The 26,731-nt window shown below is 40.8% G+C and overlaps 2 protein-coding genes across 2 annotated transcripts in view; both read right to left on the reverse strand.

The window, feature by feature from the left end:
* Positions 1–528: 528 nt before the first annotated feature.
* Positions 529–13,048, reverse strand: LOC109955622 (rho GTPase-activating protein 20-like). The gene is made up of 16 exons (XM_020591936.1): positions 12,749–13,048; positions 10,710–10,795; positions 9,939–10,112; positions 9,679–9,828; positions 8,642–8,683; positions 8,454–8,538; positions 8,182–8,259; positions 7,489–7,555; positions 7,077–7,271; positions 6,771–6,943; positions 5,158–5,322; positions 4,885–4,997; positions 4,573–4,765; positions 3,187–3,301; positions 1,866–2,788; positions 529–1,498 (listed from the first exon to the last, which is right to left on the reverse strand). The coding sequence occupies exons 1-16, from the start codon at positions 12,818–12,820 to the stop codon at positions 878–880; spliced, it is 3,252 nt and encodes a 1,083-aa protein (XP_020447592.1). The 5' UTR covers positions 12,821–13,048; the 3' UTR covers positions 529–877.
* A 4,536-nt stretch (positions 13,049–17,584) lies between these two features.
* The window catches only part of pspc1 (paraspeckle component 1), a 19,717-nt gene continuing 10,570 nt past the window's right edge, over positions 17,585–26,731 (reverse strand). Inside the window, exons 8-10 of the mRNA XM_020591937.1 lie at positions 23,788–23,845; positions 18,661–18,797; positions 17,585–18,186 (exon numbers count right to left, since the gene is read on the reverse strand). Coding sequence (XP_020447593.1) covers positions 18,013–18,186; positions 18,661–18,797; positions 23,788–23,845 — 369 coding nt within the window. The 3' untranslated portion in view covers positions 17,585–18,012. The remainder of the gene's footprint in view (positions 18,187–18,660; positions 18,798–23,787; positions 23,846–26,731) is intronic.

Consider the following 26,731-nt stretch of genomic DNA (forward strand, 5'->3'; position numbering starts at 1 on the left):
CTCGTATTAATAATGCTCATATTTTAACTATTCTTTAACATTTTAATCCAGTGCCAGTGAAGGAAAGGAGCATGACATTTGTATAGTGTTGTAAGAAGTGATGTAGGTTGATGGCTCCATTAAGTGTTTAACACAACTCAGATTTGGGTGCTATTTAATAATATAATGAATTGGTGTCGGCATTGAGCACAGTCCTTAACCATGTCCTAATAGTGATTCAGCCGTAATGTTTGTCCATCTGTATTAGAACCTCAGCCAACCAACAACCAGTCACTAGAGATTCTACTTGTTCATGATATAACAAGGCGATACATGTAGTTTTAATGGGCAGGTTTCAACTTTGGCCCAATATAGTTTAAAAAATACATCTGATACAAATCAATCCTGCTGTTTAGACTGTAATAAACATGTCACAACAAAGTCTTTCTGCATGTGTAAATCCAGTCTTGAGGACAATGCCATAAAAATTGAACATTCCCTGGCAAAAAGCTCTAGCCAAACCTCAATGTATGTGTTTTCCTTGGCCTAGTTTTGTTTAAAACAAATTTTCTCCATGTTTGCTCTACCACAGTAAACAGTTTGCTGTTAGGTTATGTTGCTAAATCAAGGTGTTTAACCCTACACAGGACAGTGTGTTTAATGACGCCAACAAGCAGCCCATTGTAAGGTTGCAAGTAAAATAAGTGTTCACTCAGTTTTTGAAAGCCGATGAACTCTGCATTGTACTGAAACTAGGACATGCCAAAGAGAGACGGCCTGAAAGCTGCAATATTTTAAATCTTTAGTTGAAAACAGCAGCAGTGTCCTTTTCCTCATTACATTGCAGTGAAGTGATTTGCATTCTATCTAGTTTAGTTTCCCTCTGAGGTCCTGTCAATCAGACGTAGGATTCTTCAGCAAACAGAAGCCGGTCTAAGTCTGGCTCTGCTGTTGGATCACTGCATCTCTTCAGCCATTCCCTGTGACTCTTGACAAGTGCGAGCGCCACCTGCTGGCTGCTCTGGGAGTTACTGCACCGGTGAGAAGAGAAGTAGTCCCTCACTGCTTTGGCAGCACAGGGGGAGAGAGAGAAACGCTCCTCCCCCTGTGAATCCACTTCGGACACCTTCAGTCCTGGGTCACTGGGCAGTCTCGCCCGGATGTGGGTAGGGCCTCGGTCGACAATCTGGCGTCCAGGTTCTGACCCCCGGCGCTGGTAGAACTTGAATAGAGACAAAGATAGTCCGGTCTGCTTTGGGTCGCTCACTTTGCTTTGTGCTCCATGTCCCTGGTTGGTGAGGGCAGCTGCTGTACTGGTGTGTACTGTCAGTGGGGAGGACTGGAACCAGTGGCATTTAGGAAAATGCCACTGGTTCCTCACATGTTCCCCTCCTCCATTTTTTGAGGGTCTGCAGGATGTTTTGAGCTTGTGTTGGCTGCTAGAGATCAGTTGCCCTCCTCCCCTCTCATCTGCTTTTCCTTTCTCTGGGACAAGTGTGAGCAGTTTGTCCACGGGTCCCTATGTGCAGAAACATACAGTATGTTGATCTTTGGTAACAGGAGATGGTGAAGAGAATCTACTTGTTCTTGGTTTAGAGGTTCCAAATATTCTGACCACCTCCTATATGTAGCTGGGGAGGACATAATATAGAGACCCCTCTGACTATAATGTAGTCCAGTACAACACCACCTTTAACTATAAACATAAATTAGAATTTATACATTTATGACATTTTCACCAAAAGCATTTTGAGCACCATAAACACAGATGTTGAGGAAATGTTGCAGTTAGGTGCTTACAATTGTACGGGTATACCGAATAAAGTGGCCCGTGAGTGTAGATTTTCATTTTGAAATGAAAAAACCAAAATCAGAAAACTACTCACTCCAGTTGTGTCCTCTTCTTGTTTCTCCGGGTCATCTTGTTGGGTTAGTGACAGTCTCTGGTCTTTCTTTAGCCAAGAGTTTGGATGGAGTCCCCTGCAGCCTTTTAAGGTCCCCCAGTTGTGTGGTTCTCTGGGTGGAGAGCCTTCTGGACTGGTTCCCAGGTCTGGTTGTCCACCAGAGGTCAGAGCAGTGCTTATACTGAAGGGTGTAGAGGGGACAGAAATGGAAAGTGACCCAGAGGTGGAGGACAGATGTGCCTTGGCTGGGCAGAGCCCATGTCTAGTCACCCAGGTTTGGTCACTGCTGATGGTGTCCAGGGAGGAGCACACTGGAGCAGGGGAGGTGGGGGTGGTGGAGAGGCTGGAGGAGCTGGCTTTGAGACCTGCTGACTTACCCCTGTGCAGGTTTAACTTGGACTCACCTCCACTCCTCCTACTCTGACTTCTGGTGTCTGTGTGAGCGAGTGTGTGGCCGCTGGGCTGCATGGAAAGCTCTTTTTTGCCATCGTCATCCTCACCAGTGAGAGCAGCAGTACTCCCTGAGGCACATGGCTGAAACTTGGCCAGGTACGCTATAGCTGGCTCTGAACTGCGCCGCTGTCTGTGCTGACCATCCAAGGACAGGGAGTCCAGAGTGGAGGTGTGCACAGTTAAAGCATCCTGGCTGGAGCAGGAGAGGTCTGGAGCTTGTTGCCTGAGTGGGCGTAACTTCAGACCATGCAGGCTGGCAGCTTGGGCAGAGTGTACATCTGGGTCTGTGTCTTGGTCACAGTCACTGAATGTGAGGATGGAGTCTAGGCTGCCTTGACGTGGTTTGGAACACAGGCGCCTTCTGCTGCAGAAGTTGGGCGACCCACCGCTGCTGTCCAACTCATTCTCCAGACTGTCGTAGGATGAGTCGGTCAGAGGGTACATCCACGAGTCTAACGATCCAGGCAGAGGAGAAGGACATAAATGAGACAGATGTAGGAAGACAGTGGGAGAAAGCTTTCACAGCTCAGTACTCACAATCTGTAACCGCTAGTCAGTCAATACTGAATTTTCTTCAGTCTTTGGGTTTTTAGGCATTTGGAAAAAGTAAAATGTGAAATAATATAATACAAATAAAAATCTCTCTAGTTTGTCAATCACATTCTGCATTTATTTGTTATAGTACTGTTCTCAGGTGACAGTAGAGACATTTCAGATCTGTTCTAACACAGCTTTTCTATCCAGTGTTGATGTAAAATAAAAATAACAAAATGCAGACCTGATGTTTACTATGGTACATTAGAGTAAGCAACAGATAACAGAACATTAGTTGTTTCCATTGCGTGCCTACCTGAGCTGGTCTCCTCAGTAGTAGGTCTCTGAGGTGGCCCTCCAAACAGAGCGGAGGGATCCTCCCCAAGAATCTGCTGAGAGTGTTCAATCATAAACTGCACCAGCTCACAAACCTGCAAACAGATAAAGAACAGAGAGAGATGAATACCCAACTGCTATAACAACTTCTGGTCAGATGCACTGGTGTAACGGGTTCTCAAGATTCACAACCTTTCTTTTCATATCTGATTTCCTACCTCCTGCTTTCAGCTTTCACAGTGCATCACTACTGAGCAGCTACTTGTGTTACAATGCTTTATACTGAGGACTTCATGTCTGGAGTTTGCTCTGTCCACATTTCAAAAAGAGTGTTTTAAAATAAGACATTCGACCCTTTCTGTTAAGCTGATTTCAGACATTCCTGTGAGAAAAGCTTGATGAGGTTTAGCGGTGTTAACAATGTACCAATTGACAGGAATTAAACACAAAGATCATTTCTCAAAAATAACAGCCACTTGACAGTTTAGGCAGTTCAGTGTTAGTGTGAATGAGGCTGTGGATTTCTACTGTAACATTAAGATTTCCAATTAGAGTAGAGAAAGTTGTCTGGTTGAGGAGGTGAAGGGGGCATTTGGGCCACTGTTTCTTGGGATGGCAATTACAGACCTGTTTTTTTTGGTGGTCTGGACATCAATCTAACAAACGTGTCTTTGTTATAGAGCTCCAAGATGGCTTAGACACATTTATTAAAATGCTTTGCAACATAATTATGGCTTTTACAGCACCCAGCTATATCTAGGTTTGAGTCAAATTCCACCATGTATTAGATACATTTCACCCAAAAGGTCTTTACGGTGGCCACAGTTTGCACCGACTCATGTTTCCAAACCACATTTAAAACCACCATCCATCCATCCATCCATCCATTTTCTTCCACTTATCCAGGACCGGGTTGCGGGGGCAGCAGTCTAAGCAAAGATGCCCAGACTTCCCTCTCTCCAGACACTTCCTCCAGCTCCTCCGGGGGCATGCTGAGGCGTTCCCAGGCCAGCCGAGAGACATAGTCCCTCCAGCGTGTCCTGGGTCTTCCCCGGGGCCTCCTCCCGGTGGGACATGCCCGGAACACCTCCCTGGGAAGGCGCCCAGGAGGCATCTGAAACAGATGCTCTAGCCACCTCAGCTGGCTCCTCTCGATGTGGAGGAGCAGCGGTTCTACTCTGAGCTGCTCCCAGGTGACCGAGCTCCTCACCCTATCTCTAAGGGTGCGCCCGGCCGCCCTGTGGAGAAAGCTCATTTAGGCCGCCTGTATCCGGGATCTTGCCCTTTCGGTCATGACCCAAAGTTCATGACCATAGGTGAGAGTTTAAAACCACATCAGATGCAACTTCTGTCCCTGCTCTCTCACCTTCTTAGTTCCTTCTCCCTCCACCTCAGGGCTACAGGGTGCTCCAGGAGGCCAAAGAATGCTGGGGGCGATGCACACTGACAAATTGAAACTCGTCATCTGGTTCTCGTGGGCGTTGCCCTGGATACCATGCAGCACAGCCAACAGATAGCGTAGCAGTAGGGCATTTTCTTTGGGCAGCCGACAAATCATCCTGCAAGAAGACAGAGCCAGGGGAAAGTAAATGAATCAAACTGTGTACGAGTCTTTAGACAGAAGAACAGCAGGTGTTCACATCAAAGCATCTGCAAAATCATGTCATGTGTTTATTACCTCTTTACGTCCTGCACCTGTTCTTCCTCGTACTCCTCTTCCTCCAGCACATCCATCCATTCTTCATGCAGTTCACAACACAACAAGCTGCCAGGGATGCTGCGCAAGAAATCCTGAAAACATGCACATCAGTAAATCACACCGTTTCTCTGTGATGCTGTCTGTCTGAAAATGTTTTTCAGAATTAAAAATACCATGGTATTGGTTGTATTACTGAATGTTTTCATCTTGTTCCTGAAAAAGTATAAGTGTATGCTCTGTGCACACTCGTACCTTAAAGACTCCAGCAATAATAAAGACGTGGTCTCGTGTCAGAGGAAGTTGGAAACCCCCAGTGTCCAAGGAGTCCCGCAGCTCCCTCACAGCCCGAGCCCCCGCTGGTCGACGAAAGATGCCCCGCGTCCAAGAACCCTCGTGGTACAGAAACCGCAGCATGTCCTGGTGAAGGAGCAGAGAGAGAAGGTACCACCATCACTTCTGATTCTGATTTCTGATTTATTCTTTCAAACATGTAAAGACAGTCAATACGTCAACACACACAATTTCACACATATCCACAAATCCATTATCAATTTGCTTATACCTAGTACATGCTTGAACGGAGTAGGAAGAAGTCAGACTTATCCAGTCCTACCCCATGACATCATCTTACATCATCATCATCATCTTTGGTTTGCAAGCAGTATCTCTACATAGATAATTTTGTTCTACACCACGCTAGTGATATACTAAAGAATATTACAGACTGTTAACATTCTTACATAATTACATACTTTGATAATTATCTTCTACATCACACAAGTAGAAATATTGCATAGTGTTAACATTCTTACCCCACACCCACAATGTTACACCTGATTAATCGTTAAACCTGTTCTTGCATATATCTTGATTGACACATACCTTTATATTTATGTTTAGACTCGTCAATCCTATTACTATTTTTTATGTCCACACTTAAATTATTCCATAGTTTTACCCCACTTATGGAAATACAAAATCTTTTTTTGGTTGTACGTATAGCATGAATTTTTAAATTTAACTGACCCCTTAAATTGTATCCCCCATCCCTTTCATTAAATAGTTTTTGAATTCCACCAGGTAATAAATTGTTCCTGGCTTTATACATAAACACAGACGTCTTATCAGTCAGTTAAAGCAGCAACGTCTATAAAGCCAAAATCCCAAATACTATACAACGTAACAAGCACTTCCCTGCTGCAGGGATCCATTTTCTAACCTATAACAAGGTGCCAGGTGCAGACGCAGCTCCACTGTGTTATTGGTGGCTTCAAACTTCTCGCTGTAATAGAAACATGTTTTGAGTAATGATTCATATCAAAAATTCTTTAATTTAATACCATAAATTTAGTTTTATCCATATTCAGAGATACTATATTACTGTCACACCATTTCTTTATCTTCTCAAGTTCCTGTGAAACCCGTCCAGAGACAGGTTTCACAGGAACATTCCCCATTACAGTAATGACCAAGAAAGAAGGTATGAACCATGTGCTTTAAATTATTATTTGGCCTGTTACTGTCTTCAAATGCAACTGATCACTGCAGTCCAAAATAGTTTGAGATTTTCAAAATTGTCAATAGGGTGTTTTCTTAAAATGAAATGGAAGAAAAAAGGGTTTGGGGAAAATGGCAGAAATATTTTTCTTTCAGCAGCAGAAATGACATTTCTGCTGCTGAAAGATATGGTTAATAATTTGAATGAAAACCAGGTCTCCATCTACACAGACAGAAAACTAATAGTTCCCTCTGGTTAGTGCAAAGATGAGGGACGCCAAAAAAATATATAAATCACAGTTTTTACTCTGGATTTCTAATTTCTTTAGTCATGCTGGTGGCATTACTCCATGGATGCACCCACTTACCATGACTGGTTTTGGCAGAGCGTTCTCTAAACAAACAGCACTGAGCGGATGGCCGAACAGGCAGCCACGGGCACCACTGGCAAGCGACAGTTCATTCAGGTGAGAGGAGCAGCCTCGCCAGAAGGCCCAGGCCATGAGGGAGCGTCGCCTTTTCAAAGACTTCTGAGACAACTCTGAAACGACATCACAGTGTCACAGAATGCAGGAGAATAAATGATCAGTTTGTTTAATTCACTTTTAAAATGAATCCCTACATTTTCATTTACACTTTTACGCTACACAAACTGATGCAGTGCATGATCCCACCTGCAGATATGTGCTGCTGGGGCATTTCAATGGGTCGAGGCTTCAGGATGAACTGGCACTGCCTGTACACCTGTTCCTCCAGCACGGCCTTCTGTTTGTCCGCAGGTGGCGCAGCAGTGTCCCTGCTGCCTCCTCCTCCCCGAGACGTTGAGGGTCTCACATGACTCATCTGGATACTGAAGGGACACTCATGACCTGAGACAGAGAAGTAGACAGTGTCAATACTTGAACATCTCATTATTAATCAGCACTCACTCTGTGACTCTTCACTTCCTCACTGCAGTAGCCTCATCGCACAACATGTCACCGTCGTGCCAAGGCAAGTCAAGAAACAAGCTTCTAACAGCAACCTTAAGATTAAAACAGCATTTGATGATATTTTGTCAAAGTACTGTGAACCTCATTCACTGACCAATCAGAGGATATGGGGCGTTGTCCCTCTTGGAGATGACCCACAGCTGAAAGTCTTTCACATTTCCCTGCAGAAAACAGGTAAAGACCAGACAGAGCACAGAGACATGTGTTTAGGATACAACAAAGTATAGCATATAGGATTCCCTATTTGTTTTCACATGCTGTGTGTTTGTGTCACATGTAACGTGCAGAAAAACAGACTTGTGGTACAACATTTGGAGTTTTTTTTCCCTCCGTGCTTGGGATGGTTTTTAAGAAAATGTTGGTGCTCCTGAACTTGCAGCAGCACTGCCTTTTTCTTGAGCTGCACCAATAAATCTAAACAAATATAAATGATTACACAACTAAAACCTGTCACAGAAATATAAATCACACTGAAATTTAAGGAACTGTCTGATAAACATGGTTCCATTTTTTAAACAACTGCCAGTCAACATAATCACACGGTTTGCAGCCAACAATTATTCTGAACATCAATTAACCTGTGGAGCATTTGTTCAGTTATTTACTTTGGAAGGCATTATTCTATTATTTATGGCTCCAAGTTGCAAATAGTACTCATTTCAATTAAGTTTGATTGTCATTAGACATGACTTGAATGATTTATTAAAAACTATATAAAAAAAACTATAATGAGAAACAAAAAGTGCCTGCTTTCTTTTTGTTTCATTCATTTTTCTCGGTTACTCACAATGATGCCGAACTGCTGCAGGGCCAGTCGGATCACCTCGTTGGTTGAATCGGAGTTGCTGACAGGGAGCGTCTTGGCCTAGTCAGGGGAGAAAGCAGCAGACACACACAGGAGATATTAAGACACGTGTGACTGGACATCATTTACAGATACTTTACACTACACAAAAAAAGACTGCATAAACATTTTCTGTACTGGATCATCAAGTAAAATAACAACGTACGACATCAACCCATAGAAAGTTGGCTACTTAGACATCAAAGTAAACTTACAACAGCAAAAGTATTGATTCCCTTTCCATACACTCTCAGGGGGATGGTTTTAGGTTCTTCCTTCTCTTTCTCTTCTTTTATACGGCTGCCGAGAAAGCAAAGAGGACATCCAGCATGTGGTGAGGTTTTGCTCTCTCTCATACACACAGAGTGCCTGCTCAGTGTTGATGCATGAAGGTGAAGTTTACCTTTTGAGGAGGGACAGCCATCTCTCTTTCTGCTCTGCAGAGCTGAGGGGAACATGGACAAACACACATAATTACAGTCCGTCTTCATCTGCATGTACACTAAACAATTATCGTCACTGCATTTTTCCTTCTTTTTCATACTGGCCATTAAGAAATCCATGCCTAAGCTAATTCCAGTGAGAAAATCAACAGCCACAGTGCAAACGTACGGCTAAGTAAGCAAACGCAAATAGGTATCTTGCAAAGTTGTTATTTTTAGTACAACCTTCTCTCTGTGTGTGTTTTCTTACTGAGCTGGGGTGGCAGGAGACAGAACAAGTCCAAGTGTAATTGTAGCTGAACTTGGGAATGCATTTTTATGCACAATGGGGACTGTGGATTTTGTGCCCCTTACATCAGAATAGGATGTCTAAATGTTGTCTGACGAGCTGCACGAGCAAAAAAATCTCATCTCTTACTGCAGACAGACAATTCTGACAGACCCAGTGTTTCCTGTTGCCTTCCAATCACAAGTACCTGCAAGGTTTTTATCGCCTTTTCACTTTTGCTAAATCTTTTGATAAGCTCATCAGTGAATCCCTCCAACCACAGAATGTGGCTTATGTCTCTGCCTGACCTCCATCTCCTGGAGCTCTCTGAGGTATTAGAGTTATGAGTCATTGCACAAATTAAGGGGGATGATCAAATGTTTTCACTACTGGTTCTAAATGTAGATTGAAAAGTCGGTCACTGAGAATTTCTGGCCAGGGCGGACTGCTCTCCTACTTAAGCGCTGGATAAAGACAAGCGCTGGGAAGTCATTCAGTTTGACTCTAAACTGTGCCTCAGTACAAGAGCTTCTGGCTCTTCTCGTCTGCTTCCTGTTCATTTGGCATTTAAGGTTGAGTTAACCACCAACACACACCATTTACTAATGAAACAAAATGTATGAATCTGTTTATACACCAAACTTGTTGTGTGAATATTAGTGTTCTCTGCTTCAATGCAGATTTACATAAATCGAGACAACACATGACTAAAGTATTAATGTGTGTTACCTAAATGTAGTGACACAGTTGCAGGTGGGCCAGCCCAGGACGAAGCTCCACTCGGGGTTCGTGCTTCCCTCACACACCTCGTCCATGCAGCTTGCTGTCCACATCTCACACACGCGCGCCTGGTCCTTCTGCTTGAAGTTGTTGGCTGACCTGGGAACGCACAGAGACATGCGCTGTCTCAGTGTGAACAGAGTCAACACCTACACACACACACACCACTACAGTAATTTCAAACTTAGACCTTACACTCCTGTGCTTACTTGGCTTTGGCAATCACCAGTATGTCGTTGAAGAGGAAGAGGTGTCTGTCCTGAGTCTGCATTCCCGTCTTCAACTGAGCATGTCCATGGAGAAGAAACAACCTGTCTGAGCTGGTCAGGAAGGACTGGACCAGTGAGCAAGTCTCCGGACACACAGGAACCGAGAAGCTCTCTCTGGAAAAACAAACACATGGGCCACATAGAACCAAATCCCTTCACATTTCTTTTACAGGTTAAGATAAATTACATTCTTAGTCATCCTCTAAGGCCCTGTGATGCTATGCAGACATGTTTTAGTTGTGTCCTCTGTGTATTAACCATGTCCACATTTGCCATGGGAGTTAGATCATAAACAGGGACGTGCACACAGTTTGAAACCAAGGTTTGTGGTTGGTGAGTAGTTTTCAGTGGGGTGCCCCACCTCTGTAGGAGCTTTTTAATGAGGTTATTTCTTCTTCACTTTCCCAGTCCATATGTTCAAAGACAGCCACTATTAATAGCTGCCTGATCCTCTGATTAAGTCTGTTGACAGGAGGATTATCTATCTGAGTGGACTCAGCACCTCTGTGTATGTGTGTGTGTGCACGTGTGAGAGCATGGCTTCAGGGTTTGACCACACTGACCTCTGTGTAAGAGAGGTCTGGCTGTTTCTGCAGGTGTCAGGACTGACCTGGTCACCCTGGTTGACACTACTGTTACCTGTGGCATCACCTCAAACCTGCTGGTACACTTCCATTTACTTCATGAGTCTCTCAATGTATTTTACAGTACCTGGAGAGGGTCTTGGACCTGGTGAGTGCCTTGGTGATGACAAGAGATGGGGCTGACTGACGTCGGTAACTCTGAGACTTTAGCCGCTGAAAGAGACAAAGAAGTGGTGTGGTGGAGGGGGATGACATTAAAAAGTTAGTCCAAATACAAATATTGTGTGTTATGAACATAAAGCTTTAACATTTATGTATCTAGGGTGGTCCAGAAAGTTGCTTTCTCAGTTACACATGCCCTTTTTGGGCATATGAAGAGGGACAGACACTTTTCTGAAAATATTTTATTAAGAGAATGCAGCTCTACATCACTTCAACACCTCGAGATTACTGTAGAAGTAACTTGGCCTTTATTGGGACAATTTGAACTTCAGAATTTGTGTTCCATGCATAAACTCTAAATATATTTTTATTACCAGTCTATGGTTCCACACCATAGTCTCTTCTCTTTACTCAAAAGTCTAATAACACATAAACAGCTGTAAAATAATGTTAAAGCAACAATTTCCTTGTATTTACCATTTACTTGCATATCACACTTGACCACACTGCCCTGCAAAGCTAAACATTACACATTCAGACATTTTTGACATTTCACAGTGTAATATCATTGATTCAGCAGGGTCGCACAGCGGTGCAACATTCCTTACACTCCAGCTACAACACTACAATGTTACCTTTCGGTCCTAAAAATACACTCACATAAGCCAATGTGGAAACAGGGGTTTTCTGCTGGAAACCAGAGTATTGATCAGCTCTAATAGTATTAGCTGTTATTACAACACAGTGGTTTAAGAGAAAACTCCTTTACAGACAACACTAATATAACACCTGTATGTAGTTTTGTCAGAGTCACTGAAAGTCACAGGTTTGCAACAACAAGCCTCATCTAACTACTTTAACAGCAAATATGTCTTTAAGATACATTTAAATGGTCACAGTTTGCAGTTCATAAAAGATGCACTGCTGAAAGACAAGAGACAACCCACGTGGAAATCAATCTGATGTAGAAAAGCCTTCTGTGCTCTTTCATCAACTTTCAAGGGACCTGGGTTCATTAAGGTGGGACTGCACTTCCCCAGTGTTCACTGTATTTATTCATACTGTCAAAGGAGGGATTAATGTTTAGTGGTATGTTATGAACCAGACCATAGAGATGAGATGCTGGAGCAGATATCCTATCAATCACTTGTGAAAACAAGGATGCTGCACATAGTACTGAAGCCTCTGCGCAGTGAAGCATGGGTTGTCTTTACATTAACGTGACTGGTTACAGCCACTAATGACCACACAGACTGATGGAAGAAATGCTAATGAAATCAACACAGTGGGAGAAGGGAAACCCACAATGGAACACAAGAAAAACATGTGGAGTTACATAAAAGTTGCTGACATGTTTCAGCTGAATGATTTTCTCTGACCACATTTCACTATGTAAGAGCACAACTATGTTATTATGTTGCCAAGCAATCATTTGTTCATACAGCAGAGGACTTAAGAGTCATTGCACTGTGTTATAAACCTCTTATTGATTGCCATATAAATGCCATTTGGCTGGTCCAAATGAAATGCTACTGCAAATGTCTGATCAAGTGAGCTACAGATGCTTTATATGTGTGTGTGCACTGTTACGAATGTCATAATTAATGGCATTTTCCTAGGCTGCTGCACCACTGTGGTATTTTGTACCATCATCCTAACATTCCCAAGGGTTACTTCAGTCGTTGGACTGTCTTTTTGAACACAGAGTGTCAACTTGGGCAAAAAGCCTTGAACTCTGAGCTCACCTCTGCCCGACCTGACCGACAGTCATAAGTCAGCTACCTCCAAGGAAATATGATCACCTTTCTCCGTTCATCAAATAAATCACTCAAAAGCTAAATGAAGGAGCGGGGACTTAACCAAAACATTAACTTGTATTAAATAAATCATGTTCCTCCTCTGTGCAGTCGGGTAAATTAACCCAGCATGAATTAAATCATTTACATGTCAACCACTTTTCTCACAATTAAAAGCAATTGCAATAAATAAGTAAATAAAAAGTACCCATTTGTTTTCCTGCTGCCCACTACCTCGGCTGAGACCGTCCTGTTGCTGTTGTGGAGACATGCTTTCCATCCAGCCTCCAGACGCCCTCCGGCTCACTGTTCAACCATCCTCAAGTGACACAAGAAAGAGAGAAATCCCATTAATAATCTCCACCTCCAGAAGAAACAAATAATCTCAATTCAAGTTTGTTACAAGTCGCTGAAAATATTTAGTCTGCAGCCAGAGGCACAAAGGGAAAAACTAAAACTGTGAGGAGTTAAGTTCCAACGAGTTAGTAACAAAACAAGCTCAGGTGACCTCACACCTCTCAGTCTCTCCTCATATCAATGAAAGGCTGTGTTGTAACCAAAAGCACCTCCTGTCTGGATTATCAGCTGCTGTGCCACATCTTAATGCGTCTTTACGCAAGGTAGGCGGCACCAACACACTGCAAAAAATAGGTCTACCTATTTTTAACCAAACCGTTCCATTCCATGAGCAGACAATCAGATTTAGCCTAAAACAACCAATGAGAGATGTGAGATTGTTGGGAAAGAACAGTGTGTGCTTTGGGAATCAATTTGTTTAAAGAAATTTTGATGCACCCAGCAGAATGAATTGGCTTGATTACCGACAACAAACAGCATTTTACAAAGTTTTTTTATAGGGTTGACTGTGAAGTCACAGGTTATTCTGTGCCCACAACAGTAGGGTTTGTCAGAAAATGGGTTAAAACCAGTAAAGATGAACAAAGGAATCCTGGAAACTGGTTCTGAACTAGAAGAAGCTGTTTCGATGCAACAGACAGATTACTGGTCAACAGTGTGCGCCTGACTGATGTAGCTCTAGATTCTCCATCAGTCTGAAGTCACATTTTTAGATTCCAGTGTCTCTGGGAAACAAGTCATGAATAGTACTGAGTGCAATCTAGGCCGTGAGGTTGCAATGTAGGGCACAGTCAAGCCCTAAATGAAAATACTCTCTCCTATTTCCTCTACATAAAAACACTGTTTGCTTTGTAATGCAAATATTAATGTAATGAGATTAATTTAAGTCTAATACATGGCGGCAACATGCAAGTCAACACCTTATCCTTTTGGAGGAAAGAAATCTAGACAAAGGATTTTAAAGGGAGCTTGTGAACTTGGCACATTTTCCAAAGGAAAAATAACTATTGCCCCCAAATCAATTGACCTTCTAGAAAGAGAAGTGGGCCACAAACTGGGCTAAAGAAGAATGAGGCCAGAAAGTGAAGAATCTGAGTAGTCATTCCCCAAATTGGCCACAATCAGCCCTGTTAAAACTGGATCACTTTAATGATTACCTTCCCTCGTGTTGATAATGAACAGCCTTGGGCATGGCAAAGAAAAGCAACGTGGCCTTGCTCACTGGTTCCCAATGTTTCTGCCACAAACACACTTCTCCCACCTTTATGCATCAACCAGTTTGCTTGAATTCTATCAGCTATAATATTAATTCTATGCAGGTTCGTTTTTACCATGTGGAAATTCTCCCCGCAGTAAAGACTACGGCACAATATTTAAAACAATACAATAAAACTAGTCAGTGATTAGGCTCTTCTTACTAAATCCTTGTGTATTTCACTTGCATTTAACTGATGTCGTCCTGCTATCGTTCTGCATCTCACTTCACAATATATGCACAAAAGCTCAGTTTTAGCCATCTCAGTCGACAAAACAAAACACGTTTAACCCATTCAAGTACAGGCCGTGTGTGTGTGTGTGGAGACTTACCTAGCAACTGTCCAACTCAGTGGAATCAGTACACAGACAGGAACTGAAACAAAAGAAGACAAATATGAGAAATAAGCTAAGATTTAATAAGACAGTTTAACTGTAGAATAAAAATTCTACTTTGACAATGAGCTAATAACTAAGAGTGACATTTCATAAACTGCTTTATTTAGCCTGTAGAGTATTTGTACAGATACAGATGAACATGACAGAGAACAGGTAAAATGCCCCCCCCCCATCTGGAACACCACCTGATGAAAGACATGCGATCATCTTGTCACAGTAAGAGCTAACATTACTGAATGCTTGCCTGATGTAAGAAAATTTCCAAAATACAGAAGAAAAGCTGGCAAGTTTGTCAAAATTTGTTCTATTTTAGAACATGCAACCTACAAGATCAAACTGCACGGTCTCTGCACTCAACTTGAACTCGCCTCTCAGCTAATGAGGATTCGACTTGGACTATTCTTTGGTGAGCACTAGGGACTTGACATTTAGTGATTCGACTACAACACTGTCCTTGACTGCTGTCCTGAGAATTTCAAGATCCCTAACTGATGAAACCTATTAAACTTCCCTTACAATTCAAAATACCTGGAGAGCCTTCAAATGATCATGATGTGACCCAGAATTGGTAAAGAATCTATCTCAGTCTGTAGTTTGCAATGAACTCATCCTTATAAACAAATGCATGTCACATGGTGCATATACACTTCTCTCATCATCAGAAAGACTGTACCAGCCCCATGATTTGATTCGACTTTGTAGTAAAATCACTGCCTTATTGTGATTTATACTGATTCACACTACTGATGCAGTATTAGTCACATTTACTTGATAGACACAGAAAAGCAGGCTATACAGAAACATGGCTCAAGTGAAATATACAGTGTATGTGTGTTTTTGACAACAAAGATACAAGAAAGGTAAAAATGAAATGTATTTACCTGTTATAAAACTATTCTTTAGATTCCATGAAACCTGGTCAGTATATCACATTCCCCAGATCCAGTGATATGAAGAGCTTGTACGGTCAACCACACAAAGATCCAGGGCCACGTTGTCTTAATCATTAATTTTGCTTACACACACACACACATATACAGTACATGCAAGCACTGAAGACATCTGGACACACAGTATGAGTAAATATTTTGGTTCATAAAAAGTAATTCCTGGAACTACAGGCAAAATCCATAGGTCTAAGAGTAGTGTTGTTTTATTCTGTGTCAAGAATTAACAGCAGAGGGTTTAATTTTTCAACATAATGTTTTATGACTTTGCCTAAAATGTTCACCTCATTAAAAAAAGTTAAATACTGTACATCTGGAAGTGTCTAAATCACTGGGAGCCACAAGATTATATCACTAAACTAGCCAATCTTTTAAAACGACTTCTGTCTGAAATATACATATCAAATATGAATTATATTTTGGGATTTTTTTTTAACCCTTTAAAGGCCAGTATGTTGTCATAACCCCTCTTTTTTTCCCCATCGAAAAAACAAAAAAATGAAATAATTTTCAAAAAAATACATTTCAACCAGTATTTTATTATTATTATTATTATTATTATTAGGCCCTGGGATGGGTCAGTGATTGGTAGTAACATTGATATTGATGCATTTTTGTTTTTTTGTAGCGCCAGATTTTTAAAAATCCATCCAAATATCGCCCTCCAGACATTTTTTGTCCCATTGAAACCCATTAAAAACGCTATTTTTGATGGCATATTTATCCTACAATCAAGCAATGCACTGCACTCTGTTCCTAATGAATTTTGAAGTACTTGGTCCCAACTTGTAATTCTGATTTTCATTTTGGGACTAAGTACTTCAAAATTCATTAGAAACAAGGCGCGGTGCATTGCTTTATTGCAGGATAAATATGCCATTAAATGGGTTTCAATGGGACAAAAAATGTCTGGAGGGCGATATTTGGATGGATTTGTTTTTCTTAGCCATTTTAGGCCAATTTAAGGAAGTGAGACCTCAATTTTAAATTTAAAAGAAAGAAAAAAAAATATCATTTGGCAAGTTTGAGCTACATTCATTCAACACAGCCAAAATGGCTTGAAAATAAAAATGTGAAAAGGACAAAAATGTACTTAGGGAGGCATAAGGGTTAAACATGTCTATCAACATACACACACATGCACTTACTTAAGCCCCCAAAGCCCACCCACACTTTATGCACCTTTCAGAAGATGTGGTTTAACAGCATTCGCATTTTATGTCTGGGTTACATGGGGTTTAAAATTTACTGATGAATCGTGGGGTTTAACACAGATCACCACCTTCTAGTTGGTGTTTGATCCAAAGTGTGAGATACAACAGACATCACCTGGCACCAAAGACCAGCCAACAGCAAGCAGCTAGCTCAGCAGATGTCCTGACTAACAAGGCTCTAAAAATATCTCTTAATCATCAGTGTAATGAGTGCTGGGGTTGTTCATGAATAATACTTTTAGAGAAGTTCCGGCTCATTCACATGAGTGACTGCTGTATTAGTGTGAAGTCCGTTCTTTCTGGTCTGGAGTGTGCAGGATGCTGTACTTCCCATTGACCAATCTTAGCAATACTGGATTCCAAATCTGACAAGAACTGTGGGGTTGTTTATGTTGCTAGGTTACCTGAATAAGCCACCCTCACACAGTCCTGATAAGTTTTTTGACATTAACACCTAATAAAAAAAAAGTCTTCTGCCCTAAATTTAACTTTGATTGCTGCTTCATTTGGTTTATTTGCTGTCAGGTTTATGGGGAAATATCTTTTAAATAAAAAAAATAAATAAATAAAAAAAACAATTTCCTACAAATGTTTTATTTCTCTTGACCAAACACACAATGCAACAAAGCCACAGAAACATTCGCTCACTACATGACTGAACAGTCAAGATTAATATTATGATTAAAGGGAGCATAACATTCAAATGCAACAAAATCTATGAGCTAAGGCATTTTATGACAGAGCAACTGAGATCAACACAATTTACCTCCAGGAGTCTTTTGGATTTTTTTTTTTTAGAATCAACATTTAAGTACTGTAAGGACAGCACTCTTGGTTTTGCTCCAACTCAGTCTGATAAGTGTTTTTTTTTTATTTTTTTATCTAATACTCCTGTAGAGCAGTCTTATGGAGCATATTCCGGGTAACAGCAGCCACAGCAACTGCAAACATGTCTAATTGCAAAGGCTTTTATTCCTACATGCTACAATACTTGTTTGCACATTCAGTATTCAGATGGGGGAAAAGCACACATCATATCATTCAGGAAACAGGAGAAACATATGCTGTGAAAAATGTATATAAACATTGCAGATAAGTGTAGAAACAAAGCAGTTTTCTGTATTTTACCAGTCACAAAATAAATCCCTCTCACTGACAACTTATGTTACAAAGGAAAAAAATTCTGTAGGTTTTTTCCAGCACACATTTACATCACAGGGTTAGGGGAAGTAGGTCAATGTAAAAACAGAATACGTTCTCAGGGTTGGGTTGTGACAAAGATTCATGTGAACAGTGAGAAGTTAGTATCTGCGGCGCTTGTTATTTGGCCCATCAAAAACTCCCCCTACTGGGCTCCCCCTGCCAAATGCTGGGGCTGGTCCGACCTGGGGGCCCAGCGGTGGCTGCTGCTGCTTTGGGGACTCAACTTCTGTTCGGCCCCCTACCGATCCACCTTGTGGGTATCTATCGTTTCGCTGTGGTATCAGGAGGTCAGCGTTACAGAGAAGGTGGGTGGGGTATGAGATTGAATGTCAGACATGAAAACGGTGTATCCAGAAAAGTGACGGGGATTTCATAGTTCGTGAGTCAAAGTTTAAGTTGATCCAAATGTTGCCATCCAAGAGTAAAAGGGAGACAAGTAAACCAAGCAGACAAAGGGAGAGAGAGGAATAATACTATTAGTTAAGTCTAGAGTTTTAAAACCAATTTTCAAGTTGTTCAATAAGATTATAAAAAATTTTTTAATAAGACCTTTTTGCTTCTGCTGTTTATACTCCAACCTAAAGAATAATTATATTTCACAATAATTGCTTTTACTTTTATTTTAATCAGACAGTGATAGTCTGTATAATGCACCGTTTTAAGGTGACATTCTGCCAAAATATTATACTTTAATCTTGAAGATGTACTCAGAGATAAGCTTCATTTAGGTTTTCCAAATACATTACCATGGCTCCATTCTCTGACATCAATGGTGTGCCCATATTTGCAGTTCCCTCTGGGCCAATGGCTCCTCCCCTTCCACTCATGCCCATCATTTGACCTTGGTTACCACTGGGCCCTGCAGAGGCCTGGTTATAGCCATCTACACGCAAAACAGCGGAGCATCGATTGGTCATTTGGTAATTCAATGCAATGTACTCAACGCCCAGTAAGAACTGTAGTAGATGAATGCTAGAGCTGTTCTCAATGGCTTAAACATACCAGTTAACGTTGGCTTTTAGTAGACAGCTAAAAATCTTGGGGATGCACCTGATCAGTCTCTACAAGATATGAGTGATGCATAATAAGGCGATTTTCTCTTCTGCTCCGTTTATTTCTTGCGGTGTAATCATTTTGATGTGTTAATCTACTGCTCTTCTTACAATAGCTTAACACATATGGATTCAAAAATGCCATTCATTGTAAAAGAGACCTGGCTTTGCAGCCCTGCAGAGATCGACAGATTCAAAAACTGCCCAGGTACACTACAGTGGTATTTACATAAAGCTGAGGACCTCTCAACATTATGAGGGCCAATTAGCATCATCGTGATTCCAGCAGACCCAGAAGCACAGAGTAGTTACACTGCTCCATTCCATGACTTGAAAGAATTTTAAGAAAAAAACAAAACAAAACAAAAACAAACACTGTCACAGTCCCCAGCTGGCCAATTGACTACATTTTCTGCAGCATATGCAGGTCAATAAACAGCTCAGAATGAGTCATTACTGAGTTACGTGCATTAGACAAGATGAAGGTAATGGTATGTCTGCCATCAGGTCTGGTAAAAATGCTCCTGTCAGTATGCTAACATGCTCACCAAGACAATGCTAACATGCTGATGTTAGCAGGTATAATTTTTTCCATGTTCACCATCTTAGTCTCCCATGTTAGGATGGTAACATTTTTAATCACTCCTAAACACAAACAGGTGAAGTTAAAGCAACAACAGTGTTACAAGTAATTGTTCATAAATTAAAGTATTAGAAAAATCGAAACAAAAATTGATCCCGATGAAGGACATGAATAAGAAATTTCATGGTAATACATCCTAAAGTTGACACACAAAAAAAAAATCTTACTTCAAAATGGGATGTCAACTTAAATGTGTTACTAAAGATAAAGTCAGGACATGGCCAAAGACATTCAGGATAGCTCTGTCAATGCCAGCACAGAATTCCATGGCATCCAGGAGTTGTTAAGATACAGTGCCTTGCAAAAGTATTCGGCCCCCTTGAACTTTGTGACCTTTTGCCACATTTCAGGCTTCAAACATAAAGATATAAAACTGTAATTTTTTGTGAAGAATCAACAACAAGTGGGACACAATCATGAAGTGGAACGAAATTTATTGGATATTTCAAACGTTTTTAACAAATAAAAAACTGAAAAATTGGGCATGCAAAATTATTCAGCCCCCTTAAGTTAATACTTTGTAGCGGCCAACACAAACTAGACTTTTTCAGTAATTTGTTGCTTTGCTTTCCTTCATCAAAAGGACCTAAACAATTGTTAACCTCAGCTCGAAAATGATTTTCAGAACTCAAAGATCTCCGGTACAGCCTAACACTAAACAATTCCTCATGATCTGCCTCTGCAGGGGTACTAATGCCATCGGAGCCACACTGTATAAAACAAATACATGAAACGATCGATTTAATTCATGTAGACTGATGAATGCACTTTTGACTGTTTTGGCATTTTGTGATGTGACTTTGTGGTGTTGGGTGCCTTTAATCCTTGTGTATTTCATCTCACTCCAACAGTGTGTGAATACATTTTATATACTTCTGTTTGCAGGAGTGTGTGTGTGTGACAGACAAATAACATATGTACAATAGGTCAGAACAAAACTATCTGCCCAGTTAATGTAATTGTAATATGATCGTTAAATTGGCTCATGGATAGATGTTAAAACGAACCACCCTGTTGTTTATCTGTATTCAATGGCCCGTGAGTCAAAATTCACACCTAAAGTCATTCAAATGAATCATCATTAGCGTGGAAGGAAAATACTTAAACAAGTCTCACTCATCCACTAACATGAATTAGCGAATTGCGTGTTTGCTTAACTGCAACTAACAAAACGAGGATGTAGGTAAATATTGAAATTCCCTTCGATTGGTGGCCAGTCTGTAAAGCACCGGGTGAGCAGGCGCTCCCTATTGATGAGCTTCAGCTAATCCATCGCATTTCCCTGTAAATAGCTTTCTGCATGAGAAAGAGACCCCCCCCCCCCCCCCTGTTCACAAACGCTCTCTATCCAACCTCACTGAGCTCGAGCTGTTTTGCAGGAGGAATGGGCAAAAATTTCAGTCTCTTGATGTGCAAAACTGATAGAGACATACCCCAAGCGACTTATAGCTGTAATCGCAGCAAAAGGTGGCGCTACAAAGTATTAACTTAAGGGGGCTGAATAATTTTGCACGCCCAATTTTTCAGTTTTTTATTTGTTAAAAACGTTTGAAATATCCAATAAATTTCGTTCCACTTCATGATTGTGTCCCACTTGTTGTTGATTCTTCACAAAAAATTACAGTTTTATATCTTTATGTTTGAAGCCTGAAATGTGGCAAAAGGTCGCAAAGTTCAAGGGGGCCGAATACTTTCGCAAGGCACTGTAAGAGTCTGAAACAAAGTGTGATAGACCAGCCCATAAACTGACACTGCCACCCCGAGGAGAACACCAGTAGTACAACAATAGATATTTAAAGCTGATGCAAAACAATGTAATTTAATAAACATCTAATAAATACGTACAAGATCAATGCTTTATGAATGTCACTGCTTAAAGTTAATAAGCTGTGTGCTTCAGTTAGAGTGCCATCTACAGTATAAGACCAACATGTTGCATGCAGTGAGTTATATTTGATCTAGTCTGATCGGTGCATCCCCATCTACCACTTATTAAAAACATAGCTACTTATTTAAAATAGACCTAAATTGTAGGTTGAACTCAGTTTGAAGTTGAACTTCAGTATATGATCAAACAATAGTTTGAATACATATGACATTCAAAACCAAAAACCAACGTTAAATTAAACATGCACAGTAATATGACAAAAAAAATGACTTGCAGAAAGAACAGACAGAGGCAGATTGTGTAATTAGCTGAATGAGAGGTTCTCACTTCGACAGCTAAAATTTGAAGCCAAATGGCAAGGCCCACATTTTAAACTAGCCAACCCTTGGACAGCACATCACCTTAATCATAAAGAAAATGAAACTGAGTTGTCAGAAAACAATATCAGACCAATGAAAAGACTTGCACAGACTTTGCAGGTTCAAACATAAACCCACACTACAGAACATTCCCACTGCTGCACACATACCTGGTGTACTACAATTAACTTGACTGGAGAATAAGTAAATCTGACATTGTAAATACAAAAGTCAAAAAATGTGGCATTGCCAAACTTTGCATTTTTTAGAATAGCAACAGCAGTATTTCATAAGACTGCAGAAAGACATCAACAAATATTTTTTTAATGCAGATGTTAGGAAAGCATTTCTTTTACCAGATGCTAGTGGATAAAGATATGATTCAGGTATGTTTGTTTCTTTGGAGCTACCTTCTACCGAAGAAATGGTGCTAGGAAAACTGTTGACAACACAATAAGTGAAATATCAACAAAGACATACAGTGGCAAGAAAAAGTATGTGAATCTTTTGGAATTTCATGGTTTTCTGCATTAATTTGTCATAAAATGTGATCTGATCTTCATCTAAGTCAAGAGTACTGATGAATATAATGTGCCCAATATAACAAAACAAAAAAAATTCTGATCACATTTTATGACAAATTAATGCAGAAAACCATGACATTCCAAAAGGTTCACATCCTTTTTCTTGCCACTGTTAATTGCAACATTCAGACATAATGCAACTTGAGTACTGATGTAAACTGCACACAGCAACTAATGCAAAAACGACAGATTGTGACTTTATAGGCGGTTATATGCCACACTATTTCCTGGTCGGTTACAGTACCTTCCTCTAGTCTTGTCATCACTGTGAGGTTGCCAGAGAGAAAGCAGTTATTAACAAGAGATATACGGAGAAAGTGGTCAATGTGGCATTTTCCCACTTCGTTGCACTGCAGTTTAAAGAGATAAAACATACTAAGTCGTGAGCATTAAAAGGTGCTGGTAGGTGGACAGCCCCATGCTAGCCGTTTACCCCTTCTGTCTTTATGCTAAGCCAACCTAACCAGCTGCTGATTCTAGCTTCATATGTACTGCAACACGTGAAAACAGTCTTCTCATGGAATAGTTTGAGGCCACTGTACCTTCACCTTCAGTCAAAAATACACACACACACACACACACACACACACACACACACACACTACCATGAGTCAAAACTGCTGCTAGAGCAGACGAAGCAGCTAAAAGGAAAGTGTGCGAAATATTTCACATCACAGTGTTATCAGCATGAAACAGAGAAAACCCCTGCAGCTTGTGCTAAAAGACGATACAGGTTTGTTCAAAAAGGTGATGTGCAACCCAAGGTTATTATGTTTGTATGGTGAAGAGCCACCAGCTCTACAATCTGTCCTCTTAATAGCACCACAGTCTTAAATATTAGTCCCCAGCCTCTCATCCTGAACTCCGCAGATAAATATTTACTTTCTGTAAATATCATCCTTAAATCGCAAATACCAGCTGAACCCCTTTAGCATTGGCTCCCCAAAAGAAAAATATTAACACTGACTTCAGATCTGGATACAAATCAGGAAGAGAGCTTAGGGACCAAGTACTTCTCTCACTATGGCACCCCAACCCAACACAACCCCATTCAGAGTCATAATCAATACACTGTATATTCTGTTAGTATAGACAATGTTTTGTGGTATAGTGTTTTTTTTCTGCTTTGCACTGCAGCCCATGTGAGTCGATTTTACCCCAAAAAGGGCATCAAAATACACATGAAGTTTGTGTTCGAGCAACTGAAAATACATATTTGCTGAAGAGGACTCACTTGGGATGCAAGACAAATAATGAAGAACAATGACATTAAGGCACTCATCGTTCATTCATCCTCATTTGATCTGGCTGTTGTACTAACCAGTCGTTACACAAACATGCCCGTACCTCCCAAATTAATGGCTCCACGAGGGCCCAGCTCACCCACTTTCATTTCCTGTTCTCTCTGGAAGAAGTGAAGAAGAGCTCTGAGAACAAAACTCTGCTTAAGTACATCTTCAGCAGATAGCCTACATTACAACACTTGCACTGTAAAGGTAACAGTTTTCTGCACAAAGCTGAAGACAGCTGGATAAACTGCCCATGGCAGTTACGAATATCAATTGTTATTCCTTATCGGTGATGGAAAAGAAACTACAGTGGGGCAAAAAAGTATTTAGTCAGCCACCAATTGTGCAAGTTCTCCCACTTAAAAAGATGAGAGGCCTGTAATTTACATCATATGTATACTTCAACTATGAGAGACAGAATGAAACAAATCCAGAAAATCACCGTCTGATTTTTAAAGAATTTATTTGCAAATTATGGTGGAAAATAAGTATTTGGTCACCTACAAACAAGCAAGATTTCTGGCTCTCTCAGACCTGTAACTTCTTCTTTAAGAGACTCCTCTGTCCTCCACTCGTTACCTGGATTAATGGCACCTGTTTGAACTTGTTATCAGTATAAAAGACACCTGTCCACAACCTCAAACAGTCACACTCCAAACTCCACTATGGCCAAGACTAAAGAGCTGTCGAAGGACACCAGAAACAAAACTGTAGACCTGCACCAGGCTGGGAAGACTGAATCTGCAATAGGCAAGCAGCTTGGTGTGAAGAAATCAACTGTGGGAGCAATTATTAGAAAATGGAAGACATACAAGACCACTGATGATCTCCCTCGATCTGGGGCTCCACGCAAGATCTCACCCCGTGGAGTCAAAATGATCACAAGAACGGTGAGCAAAAATCCCAGAACCACACGGGGGGACCTAGTGAATGACCTGCAGAGAGCTGGGACCAAAGTAACAAAGGCTTGTACCGTGTATAGAAAACCTTTGAAGGGAGTTGAAAGTCCGTGTTGCCCAGCGACAGGCCCAAAACATCACTGCTCTAGAGGGATCTGCATGGAAGAATGGGCCAAAATACCAGCAACAGTGTGTGAAGTCTTGTGAAGACTTACAGAAAACGTTTGACCTCTGTCATTTCCAACAAAGGGTATATAACAAAGCATTGAGATGAACTTTTGGTATTGACCAAATACTTATTTTCCACTATAATTTGCAAATAAATTCTTTAAAAATCAGACAGTGATTTTCTGGATTTGTTTTTCCTCATTCTGTCTCTCATAGTTGAAGTATACCTATGATGTAAATTACAGGCCTCTCATCTTTTTAAGTGGGAGAACTTGCACAATTGGTGGCTGACTTAAATACTTTTTTGCCCCACTGTAAGATTCACTTCCATGCTTCCTTGTCTCTGGCAAGGCACAAACAGCATTTGTCCACCTGTTTTCTTTTAATATACTGGTCCACAGTCAGTCAGTGAAAAACTCCTTTTCAAATTGAGGCTACATTAAATCAAATGACCTGGAACTGTGCAAATATTAAGGTCCAAATCATTCTATTTGCATGTAAAATATCATTTTCAAGTTTAAAACATTGTCAGCTAGACCACACCTAAAGGTTATGTCAAATTCTTAATTGCTACATTCACCCTTTCACATAGAGCACTGACACACCAAGTCAACAAGAAGTTAGAGCTAATAAAGACTTGTCGAGGTTTGTTCACACTTCAGTGCAGACACACACAGCTGTGGACATTAGACAGTAACATGCCTCTATGCATACAATAATCAGGATCTGTAGACAGTGTGCACATGTACTACAAAATAAGATGTTGACCGCACATCATCCAGCTCTCACGTTATTTGGCTGATCAAAAATAAAATGTGAAGAAAAAAAACAAACTGTGCAACTGCTTAATGGCAGTAAACCCAACTATGTGAAATGCAGCATATAGTACACACAAGTGTCTAGTTAGCTTTTCTTGTGCATGTGCAGTCAGCAGTACTGCAGGAGCCACAAGGCAGCATATTTTGGGCAGAGCGAGGACCTCTGCAGACATGGTCAGATGATAAAGTTTAAGTCACAGGGACCCACCTGCCCATATGGACGCAGCATGCATGAACTGGGCTTTACCTTACAAAGGCCCTTGAACACACCACAGAACAGCCGGCCGCTGACATGCACGTACTTTCTCATCTGTTTTAATGGACTCCATTTACTCTTGAACACTTAAATAGCAGTAGCTAACACAGTAACTTTTGTGTTGCACTGATGTCGTCAGCCCAAGGTCTTTACTTGCGAAATGGAAAAGTAGAGGCAAAAAGATGCATTGCATAGAGCGAGTGACCTTCTCTGACACAGAGTCATCACGCTTCATCAGCAAACACCCTTTGTCAAGGTAATGGTGCCTGGCTGTTAACTGTCAGCTTGGTGTGTCAGGATGAAAACAAAAATAGAGATGTTTCATTACCGGCTCAATTGTTTATACATTTTTCCACATCCTCTCACAACAACACAAATATGGATACATGTCAGTCATACACAAATACTGAATTAACAACAACAAATACTATATTAACACAAAGCCCTCTCTTGCTCACCCACACACACACAATCCTGCAAACACAGAATGTGAATAAAATTCAGCAATAACATTTCACTGACCTGGACTGAGTTTGTTTTAGGATTAAAGTTTCTTTTATGAGAATTTGTAATGAAAACTACAGCTAAGGCTGAATCCAACTCAGTGAAACCAGCTGCACATCACTGACCTAGAAATACAGTGGGTACAGAAAGCATTCAGACCCCCTTAAATTTTTCACTCTTTGTTATATTGCAGCCATATGCTAAAATCATTTAAGTTCATTTTTTTTCTTCAATTTCCTCATTAATGTACACACAGCACCCCATATTGACAGAAAAACACAATTTGACATTTTTGCAGATTTGTTAAAAAAGAAAAACTGAAATATCACATGGTCATAAGTATTCAGACCCTTTGCT

This window comes from Monopterus albus, unplaced genomic scaffold (genome assembly GCF_001952655.1).
Source record: "Monopterus albus unplaced genomic scaffold, M_albus_1.0 scaffold16.1, whole genome shotgun sequence".
NCBI lineage: Eukaryota > Metazoa > Chordata > Actinopteri > Synbranchiformes > Synbranchidae > Monopterus > Monopterus albus.